This window comes from Balaenoptera acutorostrata, chromosome 1, assembly GCF_949987535.1.
Source record: "Balaenoptera acutorostrata chromosome 1, mBalAcu1.1, whole genome shotgun sequence".
Classification (NCBI taxonomy): Eukaryota; Metazoa; Chordata; class Mammalia; order Artiodactyla; family Balaenopteridae; genus Balaenoptera; species Balaenoptera acutorostrata.
Window position 1 is genome coordinate 78,960,467 of NC_080064.1, and position 20,430 is coordinate 78,980,896.

Sequence of the window (20,430 nt, forward strand, 5' to 3'; positions counted from 1 at the left end):
AGCCTAAATATTTCAAAAACTGTAGTAGAAATTGTTCATTTGCCCACAGAAAGGTTGCCCAGCGTAACTGTGTATCTATTTATCTATCTGTTCGCCTGCCTGTGTATCTTTTCACATACACATTTGGCTGGATTTATACCAATTCAACTGTTAGTATTGGTTACTCAATATGAGAAAGGCTTCACAGTCTTTGAACAATTTTTTAAAAGAGAAAATGAATTTTGACTTTACAAATCAGTTGGTTAGAAAAAATTCATTCAAAACATGGGTTCCATATGTAACATATAACAATAAAAATTGTGCTGTGGAAACACTGACAAGTACTATGCCCTCCAAAACATGGATTAGGTTGTGGCTTCTGGCTAATGTGTGTTAAAAAATGCTGCTACACAAGTAAGTATCACTGCCTTAGAACCTGGTAGAAATTGCTCTTCTCAGGAAGGTGTTGTGTTTCTTTATCATTCTGACTTTACCTCTGGAATTCGTACCTCTGGAATTCGTGGCTCACACTGGAGCTTTTCAGCTTTCAGAGCCCTCTAGGCAGGTTCTCAGCTCCTGGAGGATCTCTATGGCTACTGACCTTTGCTCCCTCAATTTGTTGTGGTGTGCAGTGTCCTTTTGGCACTGCTGCTGGTCCAAAGTCAGTACTGCATGCTTTATGCCAGGTAGATCCCCAAAGCAGTGGCAGGAACATAAATTGACACCAGGTTCTCTAGGTCTCTAAAGAAGGGATAATGACGAAATCCTTTGTGGGGAGAAAGGAGAAGATTCCTTTCTAAATAGTACAAGAATACAAATAACTATCAAATTCTAGAAACATTCAATATGACTTTAGATAATCAAATGGTAAACTTTCAGGGAAAAGCATCAGGAATGAGGTTGGGATGATAAATGCTGTATATAAGATAGTCATTCATGTGTTTAAAAATACTTATTGTATGGAGGGTTTACTATGTGCCTGACGGCCTTCTAGATCCTGCTGATTCCATGATGAACAAAACAGAGAAAGTTTTTGCCCACGTGGAGCTTATATTCTACTGAGGGAGACAGGCAATGAATATGAACAAATTTAGGTGATATCAGGTAGTGATAAAATACTGTGAAGAAAAATTAAAATACTTGTATTGGCCACTAGATGGAGCTCATTGCTCTCTTCATTTCTTTCACCAATCGCCTGAAAAAGAGAAGCTGAGTGCATGATACACTATTATCATGTTATGTTTTGGGGCCAGGTGATAGACCCTTTGTTTCCTCAGTTTGTCTCTCTTCCTATTTCTCCCTCCCAATTTGGATTTTTTTTCCTACCAATTGATTGATAAGGGGAAACATGGTTAAGACATATTAAGGCATCGTCTCAAGATATCTTGGTATAGGTGGATTATTAGATCAACTCCTTCCTAAATCATAGAAATCCTCTCCCCTCAGTTTCCTGGGTATTTAACTTCCTGCATTTATCTGTTTAATATCTGTATTCACCATTAGACTGTTAGCTCCTTAAGAGAGAGACTTCAACTGTGTTTCTCAGTCCTTGGCAGAGTACAAATCTTTTGAATAGATGAATCCCTTTAGTCTGAGCAATTCCTGATTTCCAGGTAGTCTCATTTAACTTAATAGGGGGATCGTTTTGGAGTTAGGTTGGAAAAAAATCTCCACAATAAAAACTGGGTGAGTTTGCCTGTCTTGTGTTCTATGACTGCCTCTCTGTCAAGGACCTCCCAGTGGATGGGAAGAGTGGGATATGTGTGTTTGTATATGATAGGCAAATTATTTGGCATGCTGAGTTCCTGCCCATATTTTTTCCTCTTTCTGTTTGGATAAAAGCCCAATGCAACAATGGATGTATTTCTAGTCCATTGGTTAAGCTCATTTGAACTTAACCAATGTTAGGCACATGCTTTTGTCAGGGTTAACTCTAGAAAAAGCGTCTTAAACCTTCTACTCTTTAGAGAGTGGAAGGGTCATTGTGAAAACCACTAGGGAGATGGAATCTATCCTATAATCTCTTGGCCTTAGATTGGTTTTCAACATTTATACATGTTTTGTTAGATTTACGCCTTAAGTATTCATTTTTGGTAGCTATTGTAAATGGTATTAATTGTTCAGTTTTGGTCTACTGTGGTTCATTGCTTATATATAGAAATACAATTGAAGGTAGATTTTTGTGTGTTGATCTTGTGGGTTACAACCTTGTTAAACTCACTTATTAGTTCTAAGAGGTAGATTTCCTGGGACTTTCTATATGGATGATCTTGTTGTCTGAAAATAAGGACATTTTATTTTATCCTTTCTGATCTATATGCCTTTTATTTCTTTTTCTTGCTATATTATGCTAAGACTTTCAGTATAACTTTGAACTAGACTGGTGAGAGCAGACATCCTTGCTTTTTCCTTTAGTAGGGGCCAAGCACTCAGTTTTTGATCATTAAATATGATGTTAGCTATAGGTTTTTTATAGATGCCTTTTATCAGCTTGAAGAAGTTCATTTTTACTCTAGTTTGCTGGGAGTTTTATCATGATAGGTGTTTTGTCAAGGTTTTTCTGCATCTATTTATATAATTAAGTGGTTTTCTTTCTTCAGACTTTTAGTAGGGAGAATTGCATTAATTGATTTTTTAACTACTCTTGCATTCACAGAAGGAACCCCACTTGGTCGAGATGCATTATGTTTATATATTGCTGGATTTGACTTGCTAATGTTTTGTTGAGGATTTTTGCATATATTTTCATGAGGATAATGGTCTGTAGTTTTCTGTTTTTGTACTGTTTTTGTCTGATTGTGGTATCAGAATAATGCTTCCCTTGTAGAATGAGTCAGGAAATCTTTCCTCTTCCATTTTGACTTGGTGTCATTTTTTTCTTTAAATGCTTGATAAAATTCACCATTCATAAGGGACCATCTGGCTTGTAGAATTGTTTTCCAAAAGTTTTTAAATGGTTTTATTGAGGTATAATGGACATACAAAGAGCTACATACATTTAATGTAAAATTTGATGAGTTTGCACATATGCAAACACACATGATACCATCTCTACAATCCAGGTAGTTGACATTTCCAACACCTCCCATAACCTCCCCCACCTCCCTTTTTGTTTGCCGTAAGAACACTAAAAATGTGTTCTACTATCTTAACACATTTAAAATGCACAATAGCATACTTTTAACTATAGGCATTATGTTGCACAGCAGATCTCAAGAACTTATTCATCTAGCATAACTGAAACTTTATACCCTTTGGACAATAAGTTCCCATTCTCACCCCTTCCCCAACTCCCTGCCTACCACTATTATATTCTCTGTTTCTATGAGTTTGATGATTTTAGATACCTCATATAAGTGAAGTCATAAAGTATTTGTCCTTTTGTAACTGGTTTATTTCACTTAGCATAATGTCCTCCAGGTTTATTCACGTTGCAAATGGCAAACTTTCCTTCCTAATTAAGGCTGAATAATATTCCTTGTATGTATCTATCACATTTTCTTTATCCAATAATCTGTTGATGGACACTTAGGTTGTCTCTATATCTTGGCTGTTGTGAATAATGCTACAATGAAAGTGAGAATGCAGATATCTCTTTGAGATCCTGATTTAAACTCTTTTGCATATATACCCAGAAATGGGATTGTTGGAACGTACAGTAGTTCTATTTTTAATTTTTGTGAGGAACGCCCACACTATCTCCATAGCTGATGCACCATTTTACATTCCTACTAACAGTGTTTGAGGGTTAAACTTTCACCACATCCTCGCCAACACTTGTAATCTTTTCAGGTTTTTAAAAAATAGTAACCATCTAATAGGTAAGAAATGATATCTCATTGTACTTTTTAAATCTTATTTATTTACATCTTTATTGGATTATAATTGCTTTAAAATGTTGTGTTATTTTCTGCTGTATAACAAAGTGAATCAGCTATATGTATACATATATCCCCTCCCTCCCACCCTCCCCATCCCACCCATCTAGGTCGTCACAAAGCACTAAGCTGATCTCCCTGTGCTATGCAGCATCTTCCCACTAGTTATCTATTTCACACATGGTAGTGTATACATGTCAATGTTACTCTCTCACTTCTTCCAGCCTCCCCTTCCCCCCATGTGTCCTCAAGTCCATTACCTACATCTGTATCTCTATTCCTGCCCTGCCACTAGGTTCATCAGTACCATTTTCCTAGATTCCATATATATGCATTAATATATGGTATTTGTTTTTCTCTTTCTGACTAACTTCACTCTGTATGACAGACTCTAGGTCCATCCACCTCACTACAAATGACTCAGTTTCATCCCTTTTTATGGCTGAGTAATATTCCATTGTGTGTGTATATATATATATATATATATATATATATATATATATATATATAGCAAATTTTCTTTATCCATTCATCTGTTGATGGACATTTAGGTTGCTTCCATGTCCTGGCTATTGTAAATAGTGTCTTGAACTATTTATAATGAACTATTAATAATGAGCATTGTAGCACATGTCTCTTTTTGAATTATGGTTTTCTCAGGGTATAATGCCCAGTAGTGAGATTGCTGGGTCATATGGTGGTTCTATTTTTAGTTTTTTAAGGAACCTCCATACTGTTCTCCATAGTGGCTGTATCAATTTACATTCCCACCAACACTGCAGGAGGGTTCCCTTTTCTCCACACCCTCTCCAGCATTTATTGTTTGTAGATTTTTTGATGATGGCCATTCTGACTGGTGTGAGGTGATACCTCACTGTGGTTTTGATTTGCATTTCTCTAATGGTTAGTGATGTTGAGCATCCTTTCATGTGTTTGTTGGCAATCTGTATATCTTCTTTGGAGAAATGTCTATTTAGGTCTTCTGCCCATTTTTGGATTGGGTAGTTTGTTTTTTTGATATTGAGCTGCATGAGCTGCTTGTATATTTTGGAGATTAATCTTTTGTCAGTTGCTTCATTTGCAAATATTTTCTTCCATTCTGAGAGTTGTTTCTATTATATAAAGCAAGGGTCTGCAAACTGTGGCTTCTGAGTGCCACCTGTTTTTGAAAACAATGTATTCTGGGAACATAGCCATGCCCACCCATTCATGTATCATCAATGGCTGCTTTATGGCAGAGTTGAGTAGTTGAGTCAGAGACCATATGGCTCACAAAGCCATGAATAGTTACTATCCCATCTTGTACAGAAAAGTTAGCCAACCTTGGCTATATAAACTAGAACCTTATTTTTTGGGTGAAAAACTTTAAAAAATCAGAAATGTAAAGTTCAGTGATGCATAATTTATTTCCAGATTGAAAATAATTCTCAATTGCTTTAAGAAACTTCAACCACATACCTAGGGCTTTTGACAATTGTGATAAAGTCTATACTAAGTAATATCAAGAGCATTACTTTACTGGTCAAAAAAAGTAAAAAACAACCCATATTCTCTTGGGGGAAAATAAGCAGGCTTTCAAGTATGACTCTTAAGAATTGGGAAAAGATAGCCTAAACTCTAGGGTTATAAATGATCTAATAATTAATTCAGCTCAGTTTTCTAACACATTATCAGTCATCATTTCAAGTTCATCTTTGCAAATTATAAATTGCTACAAACACACAATGTATAATTGTCATCATGTTACTATGTTTAGTCCAGGGTCACTTACCTAAAGTTCTAAAGAGTCCCATTAAAGTTATAATCTGGTTGAACTGAGCAAGAAGGGAAAGTTTCCTTCTTTAGCCCATTTATTTATGATCCAACTCATACTCATGCTAATGGTTTCTTCCATCTTCCTATGGAAATTCTGTAGAGCTTCTAGATCACTATGTAAGGTGATTTGCTTTAGCTTGGAATTCACCAGTAAGCATTGCCCATTCCCAGTGTCCAGGAATCACATCATTGCTGACAGAATATGCAGTCTTGAAACAATGGGACACTGTATACTGTCTTCACTAAGAAGCTAGAATGGTTGTCCCTGATATTGGAACTTGTGCACTTGGCCAAACCCATGACCAACTATGTCCCAAGACTTTAACCTAAGACTTTGCTCAGTATCCACTTGTCTAACTCATAGTCATCTGGAAGAATAAGCTCCTGGGTGGTACCAGGTTATGATACCTCCTGGGTTGGCACAGAGGTAAAATGCATCTTGTTACACAGTTTACAATATTGTGAGGAAGATGGACATGATTTCAATTATAGTACTGCATGTCTTTGCGAATATTTAGTATAATAAAACTGTGAAATCTAAATATTATCAAGTGTGGTGACATTTTTCTTAATTTTAAACTGCTTGAGTAATGCCTCTGATAAGAGTGACCAGGAAAGCTCTATTTTTTACTTCTTTAGCTTAGGCAACATTGCTGCCTTGGTTTGTTCATCTTCTTCTGGAGATTCTGTATTTCATTATGAAGTCGTCTGTTCTCTTCTTGGAATCCTTCCTGTAGTAGTCGGGCCTGTTCCTAAAAAAGTACAAATGGAGACTGAATAACGTGTCACATTAAGTAAATCCCTAACTTCTTTCTAGTTGCCACATTCATAGATTTTTTCAAAAATATTTAATTTCTTCTTGAAATTTTCTCTACCGTTAATTTCATTATACTTTCTCTTGGGCCTTCTAGCTCTGTGATTACTTTTTCTGAGTCTCCTTGAGTTAAGAAAGATTTGGGACTTATATCTCCCAATATGTTGATGAACCTAAATTACCAGTATTAATTTTTTGTTCCATTAATTGTACACAACCTTTGTCGGCAACCTTAATGAAATGTTTGGCTTCAGATCTTATCTATGCATTATGATTTTTTTATGCACACACACACAACACACACACAATAAATGAAGAATTTTCAAAATCTGATGCAGTATCTGAATCTCAGATCAGGGAATTTGATCTAAGCTTCCACAACTTGGTGGCAGGGGGAGCAAAATACAGGTAAGGGAATCAGGGCCCCAGACAGACCATACTGGATTTCTGCACATAATTCCCAACTCAACACATACTAGGAGCAGGACAAAGAAAACAGGTAGGAGTGATAGACTGACACAATGGTGTGAGAGTTGAGTCCTTCTGCTTATGAAGGTTCTCTTAGAGCTAAAAGCTGTGACAGAAGAAAAATTCATGGATTCCTCTAACTGGTGAAGACTGTTCAGATATCTTCCCAAGCATTGTGGCCCTATAAAAATTATTTAGTCTTGTCTGAACCTCTGTTTCGTCTCCTAAGTAATACGGACATAGCAGCTCTTGCTTCGTATAGTACTAAGCAAGAGATATGGATAAGACTTTTTTATAATGTCTAGCAGATAATAGCTACCATGATTGGCAGATATAGCGATAATGGACTGGGTGTGGCATAACTGCAAATAAAATCTTTTAACAACCAGACATTGTAGGGGCCAGTTCAGGCTGGCAGATAGGGATTGAAAAGTACAAGTGGGCAAGCAAGGTCCTTTTCTGGGCTTCATGTTTTCACTGCCATGCCAAGTTTGTGAACAGGGAGTGTGGAGAGAAAATAGAATAACAGGAGCCTCAAGGTGATGCAATTAAATACCTGAAGTTTGAGAGAGAGAGTTCTCTCTTGCTCTTCCAGCAACTGGGCCCTATCCCTCTCCATCTTCTTAGTCAGTTGTTGCACATGTTCCTGATAACTCTTTTCTTTCTGTTCCATCATCTGCTGATTCTTTATTTGCATTTCCTCCAGCATTTTTGCTGCAGCCTGCGCAGATTCAGCTTTCACACGTTCCACTGTCAGGAGGAAAAGGAAAAAGAAAAATGAATGTGGGTGACCATGTTGCTTCTTTCTTCCATGTACACTTAACCTGTCACTGTTGCTACTGACTGTGTATGCCCTACTCAAAAATGACTTTAGTGAGTAAGAGGCATCTTTTCTCATCTTGCTATAGTTTAAGGATCCTAGGTTCACCCAGCCGAATTAATTAGAACTTTTAAGCGCTTTCAAGGCTGTCTAGTCTCTTGACTCGCTCCTCACCTTCAATCAACTTTTCCTTCTCTGAGAGAGTCTGGTCTGTCTGTAGAATTGCACCACTCACAGACTCCTTGGACTTCAAATATTCCTGAAGAATTTCTTCAGCCTAGGACCCAGAAAAAAATGGGGTTAGTAATAGGAAATGGCTGTAAGCACTTATTCCTATTTTCCCACCATCTTTCCCTCTAGGAATTGCTCCTCTTGGTCCTGGCATGCCTGGTAGTCAAGATTCCCTGTCACTGGGGTGAGCACATGCTCCAGGCTGGCCAAGCATGACAGCTTCTTGAGCAGAATCCTTTATAAGGGATTGATATAGATATAAATAGTGATTCTCTCTTCTTTTAGACTGAGGGCTCTAATTTTGGAGCTGTTGGTACTGTGGTCTCATATGGGGTGAACTTGTTGGAGAATGAAGCCATCATTGAGAAAGCAGATCAGAAAAAGGGATGGAGGGAGGGAAGTGTGAGGTTGAGGGGAGGACCATGCAGAGAGATAAATGATGACATTATTTGAAATTTTGGATACATCTGATAATCCAATTTGTAACTCAGTTGTTAATTGAGTGCACTCTTTTGGATGAGCACATAGGATATATCTGGTATAACAGGCTCCCTGTATGTGTTTATTAGATGAGAGCATGAATGCTGTCAGTCCTGTAATTGCACATCTGTGTGCAATACGCTTGGTCATGTTGTTTCAAGGAACACGTCAGCAACTTCCCAGAATCAATTTTGGTTACCTGTATTCCCTTCCTGGGCTCCTGAAGATACTTTTTCTTCAGCTCTTGTATCTTTTCAATGAAGAGGCGATAGCCTCCTGGTTTAGAATAAATCCCCTTTTTCACACCTTCTTCTAGAGGACTGAAAATATCCTTAAGTAAAGCTGAGCAATGATCTGATGATGCTTTAAGATTCTTGTTACAAAAGTCATCTCGCTTTTTGTCTAGCTGGGCCTTTAATGTAAAAAATAGGAAGTAAAAAGAATAGTGAAAAGATGTTAAATTGACCTCAGAATTTCTGGAAAGTCTTCTCAAAAAAATAAAAATATAAAAGGTCTGTGACCCCCTAGAAGAACTTACAGACACTCAGCAACGCCATATCCTTCCTGCTGATCCTGACTTTCTACAAAGGTCTCTTTCACCATGGGGGTGACCTTCAGAGCAGAGATTACTAGCTATATACTACACCTTTGGAGATAAACTCCTGCTTTTCAAACTGGACCAGTGATTGCATATGCAATAAATGTGGTTCAGCATAAGCCTGCTCATGATAACTAAGGCTAAAATTTTCTTTGCTTTTGGCCAAAATATCCAATCAGCCTGATAACAATGAGCATGTAATTTGATTAGAAGCTCTGATCGTTACTTATATGTATGTAATGAAATTATAGGGAAGAATATTAGTTTATTCATGAAAGAAAAAAGTTTCAATGCACCATAATAAAGTATATCATAATAAAATTGGTTCTTCTTATGATAATAACAAATAGTGTTTGTCACCATTTAAAAGTCTAGTAAAAATTGCTTTTCTCAAAATAAGCACCCATTTCATTTTCTAGTAGAACTTTACTTTCCAAGAGCCTAATCTGTATAAACTTAAGAAAAAAATTACCGCTAATTCCTTTTGAAATATATGGTCTATATCTTTCAAGGACCTCCTCATGAAGACTTCAATGGCCTCCTTCTCAATAGTCCTGTGCAGGTCCAGCAGCTCCTGGAGGGTTTCCGTGGGCAGCTGCAGCTTCTGGCCCATCTGCTGGTCATAGTGGGCAATGGCCTTTTTCACTGCAGCTGCGTTCTCGATCTCGGCCAAGGCCAGGACTGCATTCTCCATGCAGGGCAGATCCCCGCTATTGATGGCATTGACATAGGTCTGCACCAGGGTCTCTAGACCTACAAATAGAGAACAAATGATGATGTTTATTGTAGGAGGAGTGAGGAAACTTTCTATTCCATGCAATTCTGATGATGTCTATTACCAACCATTTGCCTTACAGCAACAATGTCCTCAGTATCACCTGAAAACTGGCTAAAAGTGCAGACTCTCAGCCTCTGCCCCAGTTCAACTGACTTAGACCCTCGTCTTTGGCAAGAGCCTCAGGTGGTACATATGCACATCAAAGGTTGAGAACCTCTGTTCTAGATAGCCTAGGCCTGTGTTTATTGAGTACATTTACTTCACCCCCAAGCATTGTTAGGACAGAAACCATATCTCTCTCATTTATGTCTGTATCATCAGCCCTGGTAGGTCCGTGGGAAACATTCGATTAATATTTGTGGAACAAATCAAAAGGAGTCCTCCATTTTGTTTATTCTAGCAGAGCATTGTCCAGAAGAACTTTCTGTGATGATGGAAGTATTCTATATGTGCTGTCCAGTGTGGTAGCCACTAGACGTGTGGAGTGTGAGCCCTTGAGACACAGCTGTGTGACCAGAATGTTAAATTTCTTTAATTTTAATTAGTTTACATTTAAATTTAGATAGCTGCACTTATCTAGTGACAACCATATTGGACAGGGCAGGTCCAGTTTACTAGGACAGTTTTAAGCTTTTAGAGCTATTTTCCTTTGGCCTTTTCTATCTTTCCTCACCTAAGAAATGTGACTCATAAAACCTGCTAGAAGTGTTGGTGCCATCTAGAACTTAACACAATAATAGCAGTAGATGTGCATTTTTCAAAGCCGAAGCTAGGTGGATGTTATTACACCGTCTTTTAGTCTTAACAGTGAGAGTAAAGACTGGGAAGAGGACTCACGAGGTCCATTGACCTTGATGCCTCCTGAAAGGGTTTTAGTTTTGGAATTTCTAAAGATGTAGGAACAGAAGACTGCAGCTTGTTGCACAAATTCAGAGTCCAGCTCATCATCACACAGTTTCTCAAGCTGGCCCAGTTTCTTCCTATTAGTGGGCCGATCGAAGATAAAGCATTTCTTCTTTGGGAAGAACTTCCGGATACAGAGTCGAGGCAGATTAAAATTTTTATCTTTTTGACTGGTACCTGGAAGAAAACAAAAAGAATTTGCCTAATATAGGGGCTTGCAAACTTTTTATGTAAAGGGCCAAACAGTAAATATTTTAGGCTTTGCAAGCCAGATGGTCTCTTTTCCAAGTACTCAATTCTACTACTGTAGCATGAAAGCAGCCATAGACAGTCTATAAATGAATGGGCATAGCATTATTCCAATAAAACCTTATTTACAAAATCAGCTGGCAGGCTGGATTGGACATTATTTGCCTGTGAGCCATCCTTTGCCAACCCCTAGACTAGTGCACGGTTCATGCTTTTATTTATTTTCTTCAAATAAATTACCTATTCTACTCCATATTCTTTGGTTAATTACAGCACCACAAGCCCTAAGCAGGGATATAATGTAAGTCTAATCACAGCACAGGGAAACGTGAAAGAAATGAAACCTGTTCTTAAAACAGGGAGTAAATAAAATCAAATCTATTAATTCAGATAGTAAACAAGTGTTAATTTTTAGTAATCGCCCCGAAAAGAAATAGAAACTATAAATATAAGAAAACTGTTGATAGAAAACTAAAGAACGATAGTTTTTAGTGTTTTGTCATCCCATTTACCAATTCTAAGTTCCCTTTACCTTTCTTAAGCTTGAGTGAATTCTCCAGGTACTCGTCTGCTGTGATGGATTGTCCATCTGCCTCCAAGTCTAGGGAGAAATCCCTCAGTGTCCATACAAAGTCTGGAAAGAAGCTCACAAAGTCAGCTGAATCCTCAACCCCATCCACTTCAGGTGAGACTTTTGCCCTGATTCTATCTGTGAGCTCCGTCACATAGCTGAGCAGCAAATTAAGGAAAACTGGCATAAAAGAACAGTGCCCACCACCCTATATTAGTTACATATACAAAACCCTTGTTTCGCCTTTGTTCTTAACCCAAGTATCAATTCTTCAGTAGGTATTGATACGTAGGATTTTCCCCCTGCCCTTGAATTATTTTTTATGTTTCCCTTTTTGTGCTTGATTCACAAGGACTCACAGTTAGGCAGCTGTTTTATTAATACTGGTCCCCCCTCTGACTTTGATGCTGGTTTGAACCTGAAAAGGATACTGAAGTTGGTCCATGGCCTGCTGGTTGATGGTTCCCATACTATTGTACACAAAAGTGCTGCTCAGGAGTATTGCTAGGGCAAAGATCCAGGAGTCATTCTGGTTGTCACCCTGGAAATCAGAGTACATTTGGACCAGGATTATTTTTCATTCTCATGGCACTTTTCACATCAGCAGTAGTAAAAGGATGCTCATTTAATTAGAGTTTTTTTAGACTAACACCCTATAAGAGGAAACCAAATCCAAGCAAAAATGATTGTTAGTAGGACTTGAACTTTGAATAGTTTTCTGATTAGTGTTTTTGGTTTACCCTGATTCTCACTAGACCGTCTTATAATCATTGGTAGATAATTGCAAACAAATAGTCATTGCTTGTGGGCATTCTAAGGCCTTAAATATAATTTAAATGTAAACTTTTCTCTTTATTTTTACAGAACAATTGTCTTAATATAAGGGTAATAATATATGTATCTATCTCACTGAGCAACTGTTGTGCACCTAACACTTTCCATTACTTATCTTTTAAGTATTCAAAACAATACTATGAGGCAAATGTAGATCTATTACATCTGTTTTACAGATCAGAAAGCTGAGGTTAAAAGAGATCAAATAATTTGCTAAGATCATTGAATTACTGACAGACTTTAAATTTAAAGCCAAGGGTATGGGACTTCAGAACCTAAATCCTTAACTAAAGTTCTTCGCAGGATAAGATTCATTATGTTGAATTTATTTGTATTCCCTTTATGCATCTGGGTTAACTGGCTTAGCTTACAGCCTTTTAATAATTAGAATACTGTCAACTGACCACTATGCTCTTCTTCTAGGATTCTGCCTTATGAATATTTTCCTGACCCCTCATTGCTAAACTGGGTCTCATGGCATGTAAACAGAAATGAAAAAACGTGGTTAAGTGCAAGGTCTTATTTAAAGAAAAATTAAATAGTGTAGAGAATATTCAGACATGAGGGGCTTAGTCCAAATTTGAATCCTCAGTCCTTACCTTCTCCACATCCCCCAGGCCCTCAGTATCAAGCAGAACTAGAGTATGGTCTGGCTTCTTGGGATGAGGCACACACCACATCCAGGTGCCCTTCGTGTGAGATTGTACCGTGGAGCCCAGAGAAAAACCTGCAAGGGGGCATGGGGTTAAGAAAGGGTGGAGTTTTAATAGCAGATGGATCTTGAAATTGAGATAATAGTTAACAAAATCAAGGTTTAAAGAGACAAATGAAAACATAATCAGTATTGATCTTAATTGCAACCAGAAAAAGAGAGAAATTAGAACATTCAGTACAAACTGAAATATTTATTTTACCTTAAAGATCAGTATAAGCTTGATGTTAATCCACATACATTTTAGTAAATGTTTTATTGTTTATTATTATCTGCATTAATTTTCTTTATTACTACCTTACTCCTTCCAGAAAGGCATATTTATACTTTAAAGAGAAAATTAAGGCAAAGTGGTGAGAAAGAGTTGACTCTTATCTTCCAGCACAGAGTAAGTGTAAGAAGCCCATCACTGTATTGAAAGTTAGCTTTCAATATTCCTCCCAGGTCTCTAACTTCCTCTCCTCGCATCACCTTCCTGCATGCTGGGAGTGTGGGTGGGCAGAAGGGACTCGGCTGGGCTTTGCTGGTGCCACTCACCCTTGTTCTTCCCAGCCAGCTTGTTCATCAGGTAGGATTTGCCGGTGCGGTAGAGGCCCACGATAGCCACCACCACAACGGGCTGCTGAATGGCAGACAGGATCTTCAGAGCTTTCGGATTAACCAACAGTCGCCCATTAGTGTTCTCGATGAGGCACTCTGGGCCTGACATGTGGATCTCTGAGGCCATGTTCCCTTGTCTGCAGGGGAAGAGATGGGATGAATTAGAATTTCTGGTCTAAGCAGATCAAGAGCTTTCACAAGGTTATTTTGCATTCAGAAGGAGGAATCATAAAATCCCCCAACATGACCTAGTTTTGTGTCAACAGTGAGATAGATGAGGGAAAGACATTTTAGAAAGTTACGGAAGTATTATCAAAGTAGTCCATTAAAAAATATTGATATGACAGTGATTTATCAACATTCAACCATCCTCATGAACAAAATCTTCCATTTAGTTTACCATGGAAAACTTTTATTTTGGACTTTCATTTAAAAATTTATACTAGACATTAAATGTAAAATAGAATAAGATTCAGAGAGATTCATTGTACATCCTGGCTATGTGTGAGAAATACAATATTTATTTATTTATTCACTAATTCTTACTATGAATAAGGAATTTCATGAATAAATGTTCGTCATTTGATATATGTCTCTGAACAATTTCCAGTGATTTGAAATGTGTTTTTTCTCACTAGTTATCCTTATTTTTACTGGGATAAGGGTCCACAGAACTTCTCACACTGCTATTCTAGAAGTGGAACTTACTTTGGCAAATTTTATAAAAATATGTGACCTTGTGAAACACATGGCTAGGGACCCTTCCAAAACCTTGGTATGGGCTTGTGGAAGCAAGGGGCTCTGAAACTTAAAATTTATTAGCTTCAAAATAAATTAGCCTCCAACTAAGTGGGGGTAAAGTGCACATCTGCAAATACTGCATGTTGCTAAAAATCGTATTTGTACGTGTGTGTGTGTATGTGTGTGTGTGTGTGTGTGTGTGTGTGTGTAAGGGAACAAAAGACAATGAAATAAAGATTAAAAGCTCAGGAGACAGATCAGGAGAACTAAAGAAGAAAGTTGTTGAAAGAAAATATCTATATTTCCAGCCGTGCACTTTCAGGTTTTCTGTTTTCTTCTTTTTTTCCATTTTGTAGAGGAGAAGTAGAAACAGGAAGAGGAGGAAGAGGAGTAGGGGTAAAGAGGAGGGGATGGGGATGGAAAAGGGGAGGGGAAGCTGAAAAGAAGAGAGAGGTGTCAGACAAGGTAGGTGATGAATAAGCTAATGCCAAGCCAAGGAATTCAGAGGAAGAGTTTCCAAAAGGCAAGATCAAAACTTCTTGAGAGCACAGAGAGGGCAAAGTAAACAAAGGTGGTGCCTTCAGTGCTGCACCACAGTAGATTCTTTAAAGAGGAAGCTTTTTAGTAAAGTAATGGGGCTGAATTCTGCTCCTAAGGGGTAAGGAGTGAGTTGACACCAAGAAATTGGATCTAGTGAACTTGTGCTATTTCTAAAAGAAGAAGTCCACTTTGAAACAAAGTTCAAATGTATTACTGAAGAGTATGGTATTTTCATGAATCTACATCTTTCACTTTGGGTTTCAGTTATTTTCTTTGTCTTTAACAGTGTCATGTAGCTGATTCCACTGCATCTCATTTACTATTCTTTCCTTCTCATGAAAATAACATATTTGTCGCCCTTTCAGTTTCTTAGCTGCAGTCACATCAGTATTGAGCAAGTTGTATCAAAGACAATGGTAATTTAATTGTGTCCCCAGTCAACACAGACAACATCAGCAAAGAGAAAGACAATCCTAATGCATTTCAAGATCTTAGTTTAGCTCCATGTCCCTCGTGCCTAATTCTACACAAGCACAGTAATGACCCAGGGATGTGCTGCCACCTGATAACTAACACCAGGATTTCATCTGACCTCGTGTCCCACATTAGGCTCAGCTGCAGCCTATTTTAATGCTGGTCATTTTTTAGAAAACTAACTAACCCTTAAAAATCCCTTCCCACCCCTGCACTAATCTTAACATGGGCTCCTTTTCCCAGAGCAAGGCTGCTTTAGCACTGGAGACAAAGCTGCTTTGAGGAAAAAGTAGAGTTCTTACCTGTTTTCTTCTCAGTTTAGGTGGAGTGGTTCTGTAACTTCTCTGTCTCTCACTAGATGGTTAGACTTTTATTTCACCCATCCAATGTCATGGGGCTTGCCTGATTGCCTGTAGAGACCAGACAGAAGAAGTGAAGCAACCTCTGTAACAGATTTAGAGTAATATGAAACTGAAAGCACTGAAAACAGAACAGTGACTCAATAACTGTAAAAGGAATTTTTGGAAGCTATCCTCTTTGGAGGGAACACGGGTTTGACACTACTTCTCAACTAGAACCTTCACATTAATTTTTTTTGAAAGACATCTTAGAAACAATTTGGTGTTTAAAAAAGTGTCTATTAGATGCTTAAATATAATGGAATGTATCCCGGGATTGGGGGTCAGTTTGGGAAACCTAGAATGAGGAAGCATATTTTTAGGTTTAATTTCTTTAAATAATGGACACACTTACAGTGGACCTGGCTCCTCATTTGTGCATGCTGTAAGTGAGGAAAAGGACACATCTTACACATTCGTGGACATGCAGCCCCTGGAACTTAATACCCAGTGCACAGGCTGGAAGGGGCTCCATGTGTTGCACATGTGTTCCAGGCTCAGTGCTGTCCGTTCTTCATGGGTTAAATAACTGATATCTCATAACAAACATTTCCCCACCATTTTATAGAAACTGAGGCACAGAAAGATTTAATGTCTTGTCCCAAATCACAGCACTGTAAATAATCTGAACCGAATCATTCTTGGTTCCAAACCCTCTTGTTAAGCCACTTCACTATACTGCCTTTCCATGTTTGCTAAATGAATAGCAGAAGTAACAGTTTTATTTCTTGATTGCTTTCTAAGAGGTACACATGTTACATGTCTAATTCAGTCCTGAATACAGTCATGCAAAATAAGCGGTATTGTCTCCATCTTGCAGGAGGCTTGAGGAAGGGTAAAATAATATGCCTGTTCAGATTCATTAAGCAAGTTATAGAGGTGGGATGCAAATTTGAAACTCTGTTTACCCTTAAACTATGTTTTTTCTCCCCCTGAACAATGTTTCTGAAGGAAGGAATAGGGACGTGAGGAGAAAGGGAGATATCTGTAAGTTTCTCTCCTGATCTCATAGTATAAACATATTTCTCCACACCTGGAAGCCAGTGTCTGAAATTTAACAAATAAAGTACACTCCTTTCTTTCCTTCTTTGCCATTATCTTTTAAAGTGTCTCTGAGTAAGTAGCACTTTAACTTGCTTTGAAAAATGTGATTTATCTGGGTCTTTCAGTTGCTGGAACACACCTAGTTTCTTCCTGCCTTAACGATCTATGTACAGCAATTTTCTGCATCTGAAACTTTCTTACCCCTGATCTTGGCAAGATTGGTTCCTTCTTATTCTACTGGTCTCAGCTAAATGGCATCTTCTCACTGAGGTCTTCCATGAAAGTTAATCTCCAACCCATCACCTTGCTTTTTTTTTTTTTACTTTTCCCTATGACTACCTGAAATTCAAGTTCATAAAAACAGGGACCTCATGTGTTCACAGATGTGTGTGTCTCCAGCAATTAAAACAGAGTTTGGAAGAGAGTATAAGCTCAATGGATATTATATGACTAAATATAAAATGGCTCCAAATATGAAGGTAACCCCACATTTTTCCAATTTGAAGTGTAGAAGAAATAGTAAAATGCCTATGTAAAGTATTTTGTTTGTCAATTTAGTTATACTTTTAAAATTATATATTTTATGTATATATACTATTGATATGTTGGTTTTTTCTTACATTTTATAAAATAACTTTTAAATTGAAATATAGTTGACATACAATATTGTATTAGTGTCAGGTGTACTACATAATAATTTGACTTGTGCATACATTATGAAATGATCACCACAATAAGTCTGTAACCATCTGTCCTCATACAAAGTTATTAAAATATCATACAAAGTTATTAAAATATCATCTGACCATATTCCTTATGCTGTATATTACATCCCTGTGGTTTATGCATTGTATAACTAGAGGTATGTACCTCTTAATCTGTCCTCATACAAAGTTATTAAAATATCACTGACCATATTCCTTATGCTGTATATTACATCCCTGTGGTTTATGCATTATATAACTAGAGGTATGTACCTCTTAATCCCCTTCACCCTTTTGCCCACCATGGCTCTGTATTTGCAAAAGTGGACTGAAACACGCTGGTGCTGTAGCCTTATTAACTATACTAACATTCTGATTAGTCATTTTATAAATTAAAAGCCTCTGGCTCTCCTCTACTTTTTCTCATGAGAAAAGGTTTTCTTACGTCAATTAAAGCCAACTTGCAACTATTTTATTGAACACATGCCAGTGGAAAGCAAAAGCAGGTATAAACTTAGTTTCTCAGAAATTGACTGGATGTTAGGAAACCAGCTCCTTCCTGATTGGTACAGGAAAGAGAAACTGACTCATAGATACTATTTTTAGTTAATTGCTTTCACTTTGGAGTATGGATTGTTGCTTTATTTATTTAAAACTCTTTTTTAGTCTTTCAGTATTATTGTGCAGTTTTCTATATTTCAGTTCAAATTGTTATGCATATTCTTACATTATTATGTTTCCTTTTTAGTTGTGGTTAAAAAACAACATAAATTTTACCATTCTATTTTAAGTGTACAGATTAACTATACTTACATGTTAATTATATTCCATCATTGTGGAACAGATCTCCAGAGCTTCTTCATCCTGCAAAACTGAAACTCTATACCCATCGAACAACTCCCCCTTAACCTTTCACCCTAGCCCTTGACAACCACCATTCTACTTTATGTTTCTATGAGTTTGACTACCTTACATACCTCATATAAGTGGAATCAGAAGGTACTGATCTTTTTCTAACTGGGTTATTTTTTTAAAATAACATCTTCATACTTAACCCATGTTGTAGCATGTGACAAGATTTTCCTTTTCTAAGGCTAACATTTTTTAAAATTTTAATTAATTTATTTTTTATACAGCAGGTTCTTACTAGTTATCTGTTTTATACATATTAGTGTATATATGTCAATCCCAATCTCCCAACTCATCCCACACCCTCTCTTTCCACCCTTGGTGTCCATACGTTTGTTCTCTACATCTGTGTCTCTATCTTTGCCTTGCAAACTGTTTCATCTGTACCATTTTTCTAGATTCCACATATATGTGTTAATATACGATAATTATTTTTCTCTTTTTGACTTACTTCACTCTGTATGACAGACTCTAGGTCCATCCACATCTCTAAAAATGACCCAATTTCATTCCTTTTTATGGCTAATATTCCATTATATAAATATACCACATCTTCTTTATCCATTCATCTGTTGATGGGCGTTTAGGTTCCTTCCATGACCTGGCTATTGTAAATAGTGCTGCAGTGAACATTGGGGTGCATGTGTCTTTTTGAATTATGGTTTTCTCTGGGTATATGCCCAGTAGTGGGATTGCTGGGTCATATGGTAATTCTATTTTTAGTTTTTTAAGGAACCTCCATACTGTTCTCCATAGTGGCTCTATCAATTTACATTCCCACAAACAGTGCAAGAGGGTTCCCTTTTCTCCAAACCATCTCCAGCATTTGTTGTTTGTAAATTTTCTGATGATGACCATTCTAACTGGTGTGAGGTGATACCTCATTGTAGTTTTGATTTGGATTTCTCTAATGATGAGTGATGGTGAGCATCCTTTCACATGTTTGTTGGCAATCTGTATATCTTCTTTGCAGAAATATCTATTTAGGTCTTCTGCCCATTTTTGGATTGGGTTGTTTGTTTTTTTGATATTGAGCTAAATGGCATGCTTATATATGTTGGAGATGAATCCTTTGTCAGTTGTTTCCTTTGCAAATATTTTCTACCATTTGAAGTTTGTCTTTTAGTGTTGTTTATGGTTTCCTTTGCTGTGCAAAATCTTTTAAGTTTCAATACGTCCCATTTGTTTATTTTTGTTTTCATTTCCATTTCTGTAGGAGGTCAGTCAAAAAGGATCTTGCTGTGATGTATGCCATAGAGTGTTCTGCCTGTTTTCCTCTAAGAGTTTTATAGTGTCCGGTCTTATATTTAGGTATTTAATCCATTTTGAGTTTGTTTTTGTGTATGGTGTTAGGAAGTGTTCTAATTTCATTCTTTTACATGTAGCTGTCCAGTATTCTCAGCACAAGTTATTGAAGAGACTGTCTTTTCTCCATTGAACATCCTTGCCTACTTTGTCAAACATAAGTTGACCATATGTGCGTGGGTTTAACTCTAGGCTTTATATCCTGTTCCATTGATCTATATTTCTGTTTTTGTGTCAGTACCATACTGTCTTGATTACTGTAGCTTTGTAATATAGTCTGAAGTCAGGGAGCCTGATTCCTCCAGCTCCATTTTTCGTTCTCAAGATTGCTCTGGCTATTCGGGGTCTTTTGTGTTTCCATACAAATTGTGAAATTTTTTGTTCTAGTTCTGTGAAAAATGCCATTGGTAGTTTGATAGGGATTGCATTGAATCTGTAGATTTTTTTGGGTAGTATAGTCATTCTCACAATGTTGAATCTTCCAATCCAAGAACATGGTATATCTCTCCTTCTGTTTGTATTGTCTTTTTTTTTTTTTTTTTAATGAGGATCTTGAATCAGATGCGTATGTTTGATTGATTGATT

At 37.3% G+C, this 20,430-nt stretch overlaps 1 protein-coding gene and 1 pseudogene across 1 annotated transcript; one reads left to right on the forward strand and one right to left on the reverse strand.

Annotated features, from left to right (window-relative positions):
• Positions 1–20,430, forward strand: part of LOC103005628 (guanylate-binding protein 2-like) — a 50,699-nt pseudogene that overhangs the window by 15,138 nt on the left and 15,131 nt on the right.
• Positions 5,245–15,916, reverse strand: LOC103000912 (guanylate-binding protein 1). Its single transcript, XM_007176363.2, has 11 exons — positions 15,788–15,916; positions 13,668–13,867; positions 13,018–13,145; positions 12,016–12,125; positions 11,546–11,742; positions 10,699–10,941; positions 9,556–9,836; positions 8,685–8,897; positions 7,949–8,051; positions 7,511–7,704; positions 5,245–6,424 (listed from the first exon to the last, which is right to left on the reverse strand). Exons 2-11 carry the CDS (start codon positions 13,855–13,857, stop codon positions 6,308–6,310), a joined length of 1,776 nt encoding a protein of 591 aa, XP_007176425.1. The 5' UTR covers positions 13,858–13,867; positions 15,788–15,916; the 3' UTR covers positions 5,245–6,307.